The 14,696-nt window shown below is 39.2% G+C and overlaps 2 protein-coding genes across 3 annotated transcripts in view; one reads left to right on the top strand and one right to left on the bottom strand.

Moving 5' to 3' along the window:
• Positions 1 to 12,525, bottom strand: part of RINT1 (RAD50 interactor 1) — a 23,977-nt gene extending 11,452 nt beyond the window's left edge. Inside the window, exons 1-9 of the mRNA XM_004676919.2 lie at positions 12,330 to 12,525; positions 11,825 to 11,870; positions 7,851 to 8,029; positions 5,201 to 5,442; positions 3,785 to 3,958; positions 3,539 to 3,688; positions 2,634 to 2,790; positions 616 to 726; positions 294 to 519 (exon numbers count right to left, since the gene is read on the bottom strand). Of these exons, the coding sequence (XP_004676976.1) occupies positions 294 to 519; positions 616 to 726; positions 2,634 to 2,790; positions 3,539 to 3,688; positions 3,785 to 3,958; positions 5,201 to 5,442; positions 7,851 to 8,029; positions 11,825 to 11,870; positions 12,330 to 12,371 (1,327 nt within the window). The 5' untranslated portion in view covers positions 12,372 to 12,525. The remainder of the gene's footprint in view (positions 1 to 293; positions 520 to 615; positions 727 to 2,633; positions 2,791 to 3,538; positions 3,689 to 3,784; positions 3,959 to 5,200; positions 5,443 to 7,850; positions 8,030 to 11,824; positions 11,871 to 12,329) is intronic.
• A 425-nt stretch (positions 12,526 to 12,950) lies between these two features.
• Positions 12,951 to 14,696, top strand: part of PUS7 (pseudouridylate synthase 7 (putative)) — a 42,562-nt gene continuing 40,816 nt past the window's right edge. For both annotated transcript variants that reach the window (XM_004676918.2, XM_012720705.1), the window contains exon 1: positions 12,951 to 13,114. In XM_004676918.2, coding sequence (XP_004676975.2) covers positions 13,072 to 13,114 — 43 coding nt within the window. In that variant the 5' untranslated portion in view covers positions 12,951 to 13,071. The remainder of the gene's footprint in view (positions 13,115 to 14,696) is intronic.

Raw genomic sequence — 14,696 nt, 5'->3', positions numbered from 1 at the left:
GCCTACCCCAAAATCTTCAAAATAATTGTATCAACTTGACAAGCTATTTCCAAAATGCTTCTACCAAGAAAAGAATTACTATATGTAAACTCTATGGCCTAGAATCATGTAGACGGTAATTCCAGAAAAGAACTGGTTTGATGGGAAGACTTAAAATGATCAATGAAGGCAATTTCTTAAACTCTGACTGAGAAAATTATATGACTCTCATTTCTACCCAGAGTAGAAAAACACCACAATTTTATATGTACATATAAATTCTCTCCTTACCCTCTATCTACCCTAGCACTTACATTTTCTCTCCACAGTCAGCCATCTCTGAAAACAAGTTTCCTCGGATAGAATATGCATACAGTTAGCCAAAGCGCTGTGATAGCCGTGAGTGCTGTGGAGCTCTCTTTCGAACAAAAGCACCTCATCCACCAAATGACAGAAGAGATTGTCATCATAGAGCAGACAAGGAATATCAGCAGCTAACTTCTCAAGAACCAGCATCACAAGGCCCCGAGAAAATTCAAGCTAAAAGAAACACATAGCAGAAGGTACTGTAAATGACAAGTTTCTCCCAGATACATACAACTCTAGAACTGAAATGATTAAGACCGAGTCTCTTACCCTTGCATTTACCAAAGTGCCCGCTTTGTCTAATATGGGCTGAATCTTCTCATCCAGAAATTGAGTGTGGTTCCCGATCCACATAAGTACCTGAGCCAAGTACCACTCAGGCTAAGAAAGGAAATAAAATACAATTTTTAAGTCATTCCAACTAGAAAGTTTAAAGGCTCTATTTAATGCTATACACACAGCAATGAACAAAAATTAGTTGAAAAATATGTCATAGAACAGTTTCTACCTTGAGCTTTTTTAAGGCTTAATAATCAAATATTTCCCAGTGTACTCCCAATAAAGTCCAATAAGATAGCTTATAATATGCCAGAGATAATTTTTACTCAAAAATTTATACTGCCGTTAACACTTTAAAAATATGCAAAATAATGAGCATTACAACGAACCTTTAAGTTGTTTTTTAAATAATACCCAAAAATAAGTTTCAACATTTTTTCTTCTGCCTTTTTTTTTTCAAAAGAAAAATTTAAATGTGGATGCTCTACATTACAAAAAATTTATGTACTTTAAAAACAGCTATAATTGGGACCTCTTTGGTTGTACCAGAGGTTAAGTCTCAGCACTATGAAGCCATCAGCAGTCATTGTAGCATGAGTTCAATTCCCAGCCAGGGAACCAACCCACATGGCACAGCAGACCTCTCATGTCTCGCAGGCTGATCCCCTCAGCAGTGTTTTTCAGCACATCTGCCTGTTCTGCTCCCCACTCTGTCAATGGTGAATCCTCTCACCACCTCCCCCACCCCGCACCTCTGGCCTACACCCCAGCTCTGGTATGCAGAAATATATCTTAAAAAAAAAGAAAACAGGTGTAATTATCAAAATAGAATCTTAATATGAAGCATTTTAAATTATCTCTAGAAAATTCTATAAAAGTTTTATTGGGCAGCGATTCAAAAACATTTACTGAATAGTAAAATCCCTGTTGTGTGAATAAAAATGACGGTAGAACTGTCCTTAATCTCAAGATTTATAGTTTAGCCTCTGAGATCATTAGAACCACACTTTTAAAAACAACATAATTTATAATTTTCCTACCTCAAAGAATCACTACCTCTCTACAAGTTTAGATTTATTGCTTTGTTTTACTTAATGAATTGCTTCCACACTTCTTTCCAACAACACCTCATCCAAAAAAGGAGACCCACAAAAGAATAAGCTGCTGAACTTAAGAACCAGAAATCTATTACCATACTACTTCCTATGCAAACACAATTGCCTATTCCTTGATTCCTTTAAAATTTTATGAAGCCTGTAAGTGCATTCACATGTGAGATATACAATGCCTAATCTGGCACTTAATAACACCTAATTCAAACACTGAGCCCCTACACTGCAGGAGAGATACCAAAATTAAGAAAAAATAGTATGCACCCCCTAAGCAATTCCCAAGGTTATAATTCTCAACAAATTCAAATTTCATTAAAAAATAATATCTATGATTCTCTTTCAGGCCAAATAAGAGAAATGTCAACATTATGGCTCAAATGTATGGTAGTCACTCAACTAAAATGTTGGTGATGATTTTCTCAAAGCCATCAAATCATTTATTTTTATACTCTCTCTCACAATTATTAGCACCAGTACCTATACTGAAAAGTTAATGCTGTACTAACTTGTGTTAACTTGTCTGTCTCCTCTTCCTACACAGATGTTTGTGTGTGTGTGTATGTGTGTGAAAGAGAGAAAGATCTGAGCAATATGTAATATCCACCAGTGAAACATGTGGATCCAGTGCCACACTGTACCACCCAGTACAGAAATGCTACGGTACACCCAAAGGTAAACTGTAAAATAGTCTGATTAGTGTGCTGATGAGCAAGCAGATTCCAACATATCAACATAAGTTCCAAAATGTAGCTACTTAAGACAGTGACAAAACAGTAATTTAGTATTTTTGAGATAAAAGTGAATAGAATTCAGGTTTTATATTAAATTAGCCGAAGTATAGACACCCTTAACCTTTGCCATTAGTAAAAACCAAGGACAAGAATTAACAAAGCATACCTTGCTTAGCACATTAGTCTGTCGGTTCCCTCTGAAGTGATATCTGAACCTCTTCTGCAGGGGCGTCAGCATAATCTGGATGGGCAAGATGACAGAAGGGGATGCAGGAAGAGAGTATTTTTCTGGGAGTTGTTTTGGCTCAGTAAATAATTCATCTCTGACATAGTCAAGTCAAGAAAAAAGAAAAGCATGTGTGTGTTTGTATATGTATATATACATATAGATAGATATACATACGTATGTATATATATACATACATTTTCCCAACAAAAGTACTAATCCTAAGTAAAATTAGTCTAATAATACAGATATGTATATAGTCTAATTTAATGCAGTCTAACTTTATATAAAATTGGGCCTCCTAGTGGCGCAAGGGTTTAGTCTCAGCACTATGAAGCTGTCATCAGCTACTGCAGTAGGAGTTCATCCCTAGTCAGGGTGTTGACCCCATGGCACAGCAGACCTCTCCTGTCTTGCCTGCTGCTCCCCTCAGCAGTGTATTTCAGTCAATTCTCCTGTTCTGACCGCCCTCACATCTGACCTACACCCCAGCTCTCGTATGCATAAAAAAATTATACAAAATTATTAGAATTAATCTATAATTAATCTTTCCCAAAATAAATGAATTTAAGAAATTATTTTGTAGCACTAAGCTATTACGGTTCTATTTGCCCATTTTTTTCCCTATTGAGTCAGTCATGTATTTGAGAACTCACAGCCCTCTCACCCAAGTCTAATTCACTTTGAAAGAGAACATTCCACCACTTCATGGGCACATACAGATCAAGTCCAAATTCTGAATTCCTATTTGGCTTCCTGGCTACTTTAGAGAAGCTTTACTCTCTAGTCACAAATCCGCTCTTGTAAAAGGAGATTTTATAAGTTTTTAACTCTAACAGAGATACGAGGTTTGTAGCTTCAGAAGTTGATAAAACAGTATCTCCAGGTTACTGTGTATCTCAGGAGCACTGTTCAGTCGAGTTAAGCCAACAGTTTGAGCCTGAGAGGGTGCAATGAATGGCCAATGAAGCTGTGCTAAAATTTCTTCAAAATCACTGTAACAACAAAAAAAAAATAACATTTGTATTTTAGTAACATGATCACCAAACCATCAGGAGCAAATTACCATGAAATATGGATAAATTCATTACCTTGTAAGCTTGTCCTTAAGAATTTTATGCCAGAATTTAACAGTGGCTCTCACAAATCCAAGGAGATGAGTACAAGATGATTCCTGGAGCTTAATGTCAAGTTCTGCCATAGACACCAAAGTAGAGGCAGCTTCTGGGACATTATTGGTCATCAGATATTGCTGAATATTATCACTGCAAAATAAAAGCAAAACAAACTCTAAAAACTTTTTTTTTCACAATAGTTCCAAATTCAGAAAAGTTGCTTCTCCCTTCTACTTTACACAATAGAACAGTACCACCTCAAGGTGGTTTTTTACCTGATCCAAGTCTCTGGGAGCCTGGAGTCTGCAAACTCAGCATTCCTGAGGGCAGCCAGTAAGTACTCAGGACACCTTCCTCCACCCACCCCTTCCTACTCCTCCCAGCAAAACAGACTTGAATTTGATTTCTGCTACTCTGACTACTGTAAGAGTAAAGCATTTAAATAACTGATTTTATTTATTACTGTTGTTAATATGCTTCTTACTGGTATTTCCTTTCAGGGCAGTAGGAAAAATGAAGTAAAACAAACAAAGTATAAAATTCCTTCACTGCATGTAATTTATCTGAATAAGAAAATATGTTGTTTTAATTTCTGACATTGCTCTAATACTGCCATCTTATTAAGCATAGCACTTTATCTGTAACTAATATTTCTCATTTATGCAAAACCAAGCTTCTCATACTGAACAGATAAGTAAAATTCTTTAAAATTTTGGGAAATAAACTATATATAAGATAAAACAAAATATCTTAACTATGATACAAATGAAACAGGATATTAAGACTCTCGGATAATTTTTCTCCCTCAAGTCTTCCAAATGGTTGGTAGCAAAAAGTAGTTAAAACAAAGCAAGGATGAAAAACTGCAAGTTGGAGGGGGCTTAGGAGCCATGTTATAAAATCAACCCTCCAAATAAAGAAAAGTTTTTTCCCCTAATCACAAGCAGCAGAAATGCTAGTCATCCAAGACTGTTATACACCTCTGACTAGATGATTCCCAGGAAGAAAATTCAAATGATAAAGCAATCCATTTAATTAAGTCACCATCCCTAAAAAGTAAAAATAAAGAGGAATAATACCACACTAAGGGCTTGTTTTTCTAACTTGACATTATAAAAATAGTTTTTATGTGTTCACAATACATATATAGGAATTAAAATTTTTACTTAGATCACTTCCTTTCAAATGCAAATTAAGCTCCCTGAAAAGTTTATGTTCATTTATAATAAAGGAAAAGAATCATTATCATAATGCTATTTTCATAACAACTGATAGCATTACACTATTATTATAATTTTTAATTAACTCAATTATTTAATGGCATGCATGCACTCTCTAAGATAGAGCCTCAAAGGAAAATAATAATTATGAGAACAAAGAGGCTCATTTTACCTTAGTTCTTCAATTTGTGAAATCCATTTAAGGTAAGCAAGATGACGTTCAATCTCTTCAATTTGGTTAATCATGGCCCCAAGATCATCCATCCAGGGCTGTGCGGTCAGCAAATGGCTGTTAATGGCACTGAAGAGATGAGTTTCTTGCTCCAGAAACTGATTTAGTAATTGCTTTGATTCTTCTGCATTTTTTAAGGCATTCTGAATTCGTTTAGGGATTTCTGATGAAACTGTAAGTACCTGACCATGCCAAAAAAAAAGGGGATTGGGGTGGGGGGGGGCAGCAGTCATCAGATGAAATTTTCATAAAATGTTTTTATTAGTTCACTACTTTTAAAATACATGTTTGCTCTAATATAATTGAAAATTGTCAATTAAAAGCTTTTTAAAAGTAAGGGTTAAAAAAAAAAAGTAAGGGTTGACTTCCGCATCCTGTGCCAACCAAAACTAAATGTGAAATGGAGAAGTATAGGGACAGAGTCCATCAACAGCCCACAAATAAACTTTCCTTCATGAAACCCCATTTTCAAAGGGTTTTACATGGTTTATCTAATTGTTTTCCTTCTAAAACAATCAAAGTGCTGATTCTGAAAGTCTAGGTATTTGTATTTTGTTAAGTTTCCTTGGTGATTCTGACTCAAGCCCAAGTTGAGAACCACTGACATGGAAGGATGGTAACCAGCAATGTCTTTAAATGCGGTACTTACTAAATGAATTTTTCTTATGGCACGTGGAAAAACATACAACTATTAGGCATTAGTACAAAATACAAAAATGGACAGAGGACTTTCAATTCAGTTATTACTGGTTAGACACATACTCTATCATATACTGCGCAAGGCAGAGAGATAAATGAGAGCGTTTTTGGCCTTCAGCTCAGTTCGTATGGAAGAGAGCTGAAGCAAATAATTCAGTGGTAGTAATTCAGTAAGATATGTGCTATATGTAATAATGTTCTCAGATAGTACTCCCTTAACCTGAATGTGAACACAAATCACCTAGAGATCTTGTTATGATGCAAATTCAGATTCAGCAGGTCTCAAGCAGGGGTTAATAAGCTCCAATTACTTAGAGACACAGGGCAATGGTTTTTGCATTGCTCATGCAGATTCTGCAGGGTAGGTGATGGGAGTTTTGAAGGGCACTATGGAAGGGAAGGACATTCCAGGCAGAAGAAAAAGCTCAGTCATGATCAGAGACTGAGTAGCAAGAGAGTAATTCAGTTAGATTTAAGATTTAGAAAGGTAATGTAATCATGATTATTTTCATGTTAATTCTATGAACAAAAACTGAAAACAGCAAAAAGAACCAAGAGCAAGGACCTGGTTAAATAAGTTATATACAGCCATATTCGAATACCTTAAAACCATTGAGAGGGCTACATAGAGATAGGTAGACTGATAGATAAGTATTATATTACATTACCTGTAAAACACTAAGTTATGCTTATTTTAAATATGCTATATATAAAAAAAGCTTTTAAATGTGTAATATATTTGCTTTTCCCATATAATAAAATTTCTGTGAGGAATAAAAAAAGGTAGTTAGTTACTATGTTAGACTAAACAGAGGATGGATAAACTTCCATCAAATGCAAGAGAGAATGGCCCTAAACGAGACGGTAGCAGCACAGGTGGGAGTGAGGGAATGGCAGCAGAGGTATTAAGGAGAACTCAGATGTCCTCGTGATGGAGACAGTCATGGATGATGGGGAAACAAGCTAAGAGGACTCGTGTTTTTCAGGTTTGATGGTGATGTCATGATCCAACATAAGGAAGCATTTTAAGATGGGTCAATATAGTTTTGGACATGCTGACTTTTAAGGTTCAACTAGGAATTTCAGCAAAAGCTTCTGTGATTATCAAGGAAACAAGTCTGATGACTGTAGGTCAAAGAGCAAATTAGGAAACAGAGCCAACCCAAAGTAAGATGGCTTGCAGAAGGAACCTATCAATAAAAGGAAGAAACTGACACTAAAAGACATGGGAAGAGTTTTTTTTTTTTTAAAGATTTATTTATTTATGCATACAGAATTGGGGTACAGGCCAGAGTTGCAGGGGTGGTGAGAGAATTCACCAAAGACAGAGTGGGGAGCAGAACAGGCTAAGTGACAAAGTACATTGCCTAGGGGAGCAGAGGGCAGGTCAGGAGAGGTCTGCAGCCCCTGTGGCTGGTGACAGCTTCATAGTGCTGAAACATAACCCTTTGTGCCACCAAGGAGGCCCTCATACGGTTTTTTAAAAGGAATTTTAAGTAACAATAAAAAACTTAAAAATGTAGAAAGATTTTAGAAAATAAATCACTTGTTAACCAGCACCCAAAAATAACCAATTTCATGAGGGCAAGTATAAAAAGTTTGAAATGCTATTATGATGTTTTTCTAACCATGAAAATATTTACTTATAAAATTACTTTGGAAGTCTTTATATGAAAAGCTACTTAAAATATTAACTATCAATGTACTTACAACATATTATCAGTAGGAACTTTGTCCTTTACATAATTTGTAAAATACCTAGCACACCGTAGGTCATTGAAACTTAAACAGTTCGAAATAATTATTTGTCACAATCTGTGTCTTCAAAATCAAACATAGTAATCATTATATGTATAAGATCGATATTATTTCAATGAGTTTTAATACTTGCCTGTTCTTCTAACTGCATTTTATTTTCTGTCATCTGTACTATGAGTTTATCAAGTTTTTTTAAAGATTTAAGGTCATTTCCAACCTCCTTCTCAATAAATGCAGATACGTAGGAAGAGAGATCATTATCTATATCTTTGCTGACTTGTTCATCTTCAAGCGCGGTAATATTTATGTCACCTAAAATAAAAGAATAACAGTAACAATAGGTATGACAGAACTAAAAGATACTATATACACAATAGGCAATCTATTGGCCTAGTACTTAAGTAAGAACTGAGAGAATTCAGGGTGAAGAAACTCATGTTTGTCCTAGTGACCACAGATTTCAAAAGATGTTGGCACGACAGTGTAGATGTCAAACTTCCAGAGGACCATGTATTGCTCCATTTTACTATTGCAGGGCAAAAAGTTCAAATTTGATCTTTTGATGCAGTTTTATTGAAATAGTAATATATTTTCTTAAGTTATAGGAACCATACGGTATGGTCTAGAATAACACCAAAAAAAGACTTTGGTTTTTAAAAAAGTATTAAAATATTTCAAGTATATGACAAAAAATTTGAAAGGGTGAACAATGAACAAAAACTCCTTCCTATATATGAGTAGAAACGTTTTAAAAGCTTCAAAAGCTAGGCCCTCTCTGTTGGCACAGCGGGTTAAAGCACAGCACTAGGAAGCTAAAGCCACTTCCACATGAGTTCAATGCCCACCCCAGAGGTGACCCACATGGCTCAGCAGACCTCTCCTGACCTGCCTGCTGCTCCCTCAGCAGTGTACTTTATCAGTCAGCCTGTTCTGCTCACCAGTCTGGCTCTGGTGAATCCTCTCACTGCCCCTGCACCTCTGGCCTGTACCGGAGTTCTGTATGCATAAACAGTGCCCAGTGAAAATAGGAATCCTGTTTTGCTGCTGTTCCATCCTATTTAGCATGTATAGTTTTCCAGAGTCCACCTCTTATTGTATGCCTGAAAATCAATCATTTCCTGTATTTCATAAGTTTTTGTTTTTCTTTTTGTGTAGAAATGGGGTACAGGCCAGAGGTGCAGTGGGTAAGAGGCTTCACCAGAGGTGGAGTGGGGAGCAGAACAGGCAGCTGTACTGAAATACACTGCTGAGGGGAACAGCAGGAGAGACAGGAGAGGTCTGCTGTGCCATGTGAGTTAGCTCTCCAGCTAACTCAAGCTTCATAGTGCTGAGACTTAACCCCTTGCACCACCAGGGAGACCCACAAACCAGATTTTCACTTTGCAAAAGTCAATACTTTCTCTTCCATTTCTAGTACAAGCATAATGTATTCAAAAGGTAATTATTTTCCTGTCTAAATTTGTACACCAACCACACTGATCCTCTTTTCTAGTGTCTAGCCATACCTCCTCACCAACTGTGCTAGGTGACTTTTCTGAATGTGCCCTGAGAAACCCCAGAGAAACTGAAGGCCTACAGCAGCTGCTTGGCAGAGAGAGAGTGACTGACCTTACCTACTCTGTCATTCTCCTCCTCTACCTCATGCTAAGGTAAGTGTTTGCCTGTGATAGATCTGTCTCCATGTGTAAGCTAGCTTCGTATGGTTGCTTTTAGTCTCCTCCTTCCTGGAGAAGTTTAGGATCAAGCTGGAATGAAGGTAACTTCACAGTGCAGTCGGTGGTTTAGTCATTAAGTTCAGTCATTAAGATAAGTATGTTTCAACTCTATTCAATTCACAACTTGAATTTATTCCATACGTGGCGTTTAATCTCCCTAGCTCTCAGTAGTATCTAGAGGTTAAAAAAAAGTGTTCTGGGAGAGAAAACTGGGGGAACAACAATCTCCTGGGAGCAACAGTGGGTGAAACTCACTCTGCTCCTCCTGGGAGCTGCTCTTACAAAACCTGACTCTGCCAAAACTGTGTCAAAAAAAAACAGCAAAATAACTTTCTACTTCAAATAGCATGAAAGTATGAATATCTAAATAAAAATAAGCCTAAACATCAAATATATGTGTCAGATATTGACCACTTATATATGTAACAATATATACCACTGTAAGCCCAAATTTGCTTTCCTTCTACTTATAGTTCATAAGAATTAAAATTTGTTCATATGTGATGAGAACCAGCGACCTCTGTATATGCCTCATTTTCCCAACTAAAAACTGGCACAGCCTATCTTCCAAAGGTTATAAGTTGACTGAAATCCATGTTTCCCGAATAGCAATATAATATTTCTATTTTCTTGTTATAAGAATTGATTGGTTTGCATCAGACTTTGTTAATACAAATATCTAGCTACTATTCTGCACGGGAGTCACAATGGCCTTTTTTTTTTTTTTTTTTTTTTTCAGTTTATCTTAAGATGTGATAACGTTACAAGGTGTAACTGCAGAGGCAAGGCTGTGCACAGAGGGGATGTTTAGTGAATGCAAAGGTTGCTATACTTCAGGGAGTACATGCTCGCTTTTTTTTTTTTATTATATTCTTTTGATATAACTATTTAAATGCAGAATACGGTCTTCATCAAATGACATTCTTTATTTAAAGTGACACATTGATGATTTTGGAGATTTTTATGTCTATTTTTTTTGTAAAGAACACTCACTCTTAGTCACAAAGAAGTTGACTGAGCCCCAAGGGAGGAATAAGGCCAAAGTCTACAGTCTGTGTCTATCATTTTGCTAAAATGATGGCCTAGTAGGTGTCAAATGTCCAAGCCTGGGACAAAGGTGGAAAAGGGAAGGGCTTCCTGAGAGATACTGGGAACTTTTAAATCCTTTCAGAAAAAGGAACCGAGTTGAGACAGCTATGATTGTCAAGTGCTATGGGACTACGTAGAACTTTTTTTCTGAGGCAGGCTGTACAGGAGGCCATGTTAAGGGCAAGCCTAACTCCTCAAACCAATATGAATAATATGGGTGTCACTGCTCATTCCCAGATTGTTTGCCATGGTCAAAAGAACCAACATTTGGCCCTCCCTTGTCCCCGCAGGCATGACAGACCTCTCTTGACCCGCCCACTGCTCCCCTCAGCAGTGTACTTCGTCTATCTGCCTGTTCTGCTCCCCACTCTGTCTCTGGTGAGCCTTTCACTGCTCCTGCACCTCTGGCCTGTACCCCAGTTTTATATGCATAAATAAATCTTTTTTTTTTTTAAGAACCAATGTTCCTCCCAAGGCCCTCTCCCAAACAGCTGTTTCTTTCTTTCCCAGTAAATTTCACTTCAGAGAACCCCCCCCCAAACATTCTTTAATAACCAAAGCCTGTAAAATGACAAATGTCCAGATCCCTGTTAGTTGTTCCTGTCCTTAGTAGGAAGTGGCGGTATTAACCTTACGCCTCTTTTCTATCCAGTCCAACATCTAGGAAACAAGGTGTCTTTTTTTTTCTTTTGGTGTTTTTTTTTTTTAAGATTTATTTATTTATGCATACAGAACTGGGGTACAGGCCAGAGGTACAGGGGTGGTGAGAGGATTCACCAGAGACAGAGTGGGGAGCAGAACAGGTCGACTGACAATACTGAGGGGCCCGGGTCGGGCATTCAGGGGAGGTCTGCCAAGCCAAGCCATGTGGGTCAACTCGGGGGCTGGGGGTTGAACTCACACTGAAGCAGCCGTGGTGAGCTTGTAGTGCTGCGTCCTAATCCGCTGCACCAGAGATGGCCTAGATGAACTTTTAATTGCAAATTCACTGAAGACTAAATATCATTTAACTTTTTTAAACCCAATTAAGGTGATAGTAATGTCTCCTACATTACTAGTCTCTCCATATTCCTGATGTTCATTAAAACAACATCTAAGCATCTCATTCTACAACTTTATAAAGACAAAAACGTGTGTGTTGTGACCATTAGCATTTAATATTATGCAAGCATATTGTACACAGAAAAAAAAACAACACTTCATCTAAAAGATAACTGCCAGGACCCTTCTTGGATGCAGACCCAGGAAGGCTGTTTTGGGGAGATAACCGGGTAAAAGTGCTAGGGTATTTGGATCAGCTTACTTTTCTCCTCCACATTCTTCCCTTCATCACCAAATTCAGAGCAGCACTGAAAAGAGAGCAGGTGTGACAAACACGTTAGGACCGAAGGGTGCCCAGAGGGTCCAGACTTCCCAGAGACATCGACCCAAGAACCAAGGGGCCCCAGACCCCTCACCATGGCCCCTTCCTAAAAGCCAAGGCAGTCTGATGCAGCTCCAAGATGGGCCACCTCCCTGGGCCACTACAGTCACTTCCCCGGGATCGCTGTAATGATTCTGCCCGACTGCCAGGCCCACGTCCACGGAGAGATCTATGTCATGTCACCGGACCGCCAGCGCCACACCATGGGGACCATCTCCCTGGTTGATCTGGGCCATCTCACCAGGATTACAAAGGCCGTCGTCACCCGCGGGCCGCGGAACTCAAGTTCCCAAAGCCCCCTCCCCGAAACAATTTCTCCTGGGAGATCCGTGCCCCCTCACCGGGCCACCAGTGTCCCCTGCCCGGGCTGTCAGGGTTGCCTCACCGGGACTGCCGGAGCCTCGCCGATCTCGCCGGCCGAGAGCATCCCGTCTCCGCTCGCGTCCGCGGCTCCATGCGCAGCCAGTGTGGCAGGTGGAGTCCGGTCTCGTCAGCGACACACACAACGAATCAGCCCGGGAGACCGTATTGCCGAGGGCCACCGCTACTTCCTCTCGCCGTCTCTCTGGTTCCTTCCTCTCGAGCCGCGCCGTGCGCGGTGGCTCCCCCTGCCGACCCCGGCCCGAGTCCGCCACGGAGAAGGAGACGGCAGCGCGCCGGCTCCCAAGGCTCTCGGGAGAAAGGGGTGGGTTCTTCTGAGCTGCGGTGAAGCCTCCACCACTTTGGGGCTCTTAGTGGTGGAGCTTGAAGTTACCCCTCCTTCTACGCCATAAGCACCGTGTGAATCATTTCAATTTCTTTTCTAGAGGGTATTCCAGGTGCTCTGAGAGCATGAGAGCGCTCTCATGGGCGTTTTGTTAATGTAGAGGGACTTTGGGGGGGGGGGGGGAATTTCCAGTGTCATTATATTGACTGTTTCCTTTAAGGATGGTCAGACTTCCAGAGATGAGCATCTTACCTGGTTGTAAACCTTCCGGGAACTGAAAGGAGGGAAAAGACTCAGATCTAATATCCACTTTATTCTGTGCAAAGAGCAAAAAATTCTTCTTTGCCAAGGAGAGGAAATGGCAATTACCAGCAAGCAAAAGGACCTAAAGATTCTTCAACTTCAAAAACAAATATGACAGATGGTACCACAGAGACTAAACGAACGGGAAAAACAGGGGACTGGTAAGTAACCCTTAGAGAAAACAGGAACCGTTTGGTGAGGAAAAAAAATATATGTATGTTTTGCCTATGGAACAATCTAAAGGCCAAAGAAATGTGAAAGTTCTTTCCTCCCTACACATTTGTAATAAATTAGGACACAATCTCAGAAGTTATGCACAGGAACAAAACTTAAGAGGTTTGTATTGAATTTTTACAGCCCAATGGTGGTTAAAAAAAATATTTGCAATTGCTGTCATTAGGGCATTAACGAATGAATTAACCATAATCCCCACATGGGATTGTACATTCATTAGGGACCAAAACCTATCCAAGGCACTTATCAAGGTGAATAATATCACAGGCGGGCAGTTGGTATTTAGAAAGTAACTATAGAAAGTTACCATTTTGAACGAATTATCTGTACTTAACCAGATACCCATGTGTAAACCTAGATTTTAAAAACATGCCTGCAGCTGCCACAAAAAAATTTTTTAAAAAGAATTACCATATGATACAGTGATTCTGAATAAATCCTGAGAAGAACTGAAAGCAAGTTCTCAAAGAAATGTTTGTACACCCATGTTCATAGAAATATTAGTCACAATAGCTAAAAGATGAAAGTAATTCAAATAATAATGGGTACACACACAAAAATGGTGTGCACATATAACAGCATATAATTTAGGCTTGAAAGGGATGGGAACAAGCTACGGCATGGATGAACCTTGAGGACATTATGCTAAGTGAAATGAGCCAGTCACAAAAGAATATATGCTGTGTGAGTCCATTTGTGTGAATTAACTAGAATTGTGAAATTCATAGAAACAGAAAGTAGAATGATGCTTGCCAGGACCTAGGAGGAGGTGAAGGGTAGTTATTATTTAATGGGTACAGAGGTAAGATGAAAAGAATACCGGAGATGGGTGGTGATGGTTGCATCGCAATGTGAATATACCTAATGTCACTAAACTGTACACTTACACAGGGCTAATTAGTCAATTTTATATTTATGTGGTCATACTGCCATATAATCAATATAAGGATTTGGAATTTTCGACTCCAGGTGTTCGGCAGAACATCAAATGTGCAAAAGCTATTCCAGTCTTTACTTCTTTTAGCACATAGCAAGAAGAGTTAATTTTACTTTTCCTTACATGGAAGCACAAACTTATAACCCACTTGAAGTGAATTTAATTGGGGGAGCCATCAAGCAGGAGTAAGTAGAAGTGGGAAAATGGTGCTCTTGGATTCACTGCATTGGAAGAAATTACAAATTGAACAATATAGCCCCTAAAGTGAGTCTCTTCCTTAAATTAACTGCGAGGTGGAGAGCAAAAAAAAGGATTAACTATGTGAACAAGACATTAAAAAGCATTCGCCCTAGCAGTCCTAAAGACTCAAAAGCCCTAAAAGTCCCTCTGGTACATAAGAAAGTCACTCTTCTTTGTTGAACCCGACGCTGGGAGGGCTGTAGCCGAGAAGCCACCATGCGCTCCCACGGCCACCGGCGAGGCCACCACTGTAGGCGGCGGGCCGAGGGCCGCCTGGGGCCCTGCGCAGCATCGCACGCGCGGCCTCCAGCACTCTCGGCCGGGGGCCGGGC

This window comes from Condylura cristata, unplaced genomic scaffold, assembly GCF_000260355.1.
Source record: "Condylura cristata isolate star-nosed mole 26May11 unplaced genomic scaffold, ConCri1.0 scaffold00005, whole genome shotgun sequence".
In the NCBI taxonomy this organism is placed as follows: domain Eukaryota; kingdom Metazoa; phylum Chordata; class Mammalia; order Eulipotyphla; family Talpidae; genus Condylura; species Condylura cristata.
Note: the sequence above shows the minus strand (reverse complement) of the source record. Positions and strands in the feature narration are given on the sequence as shown.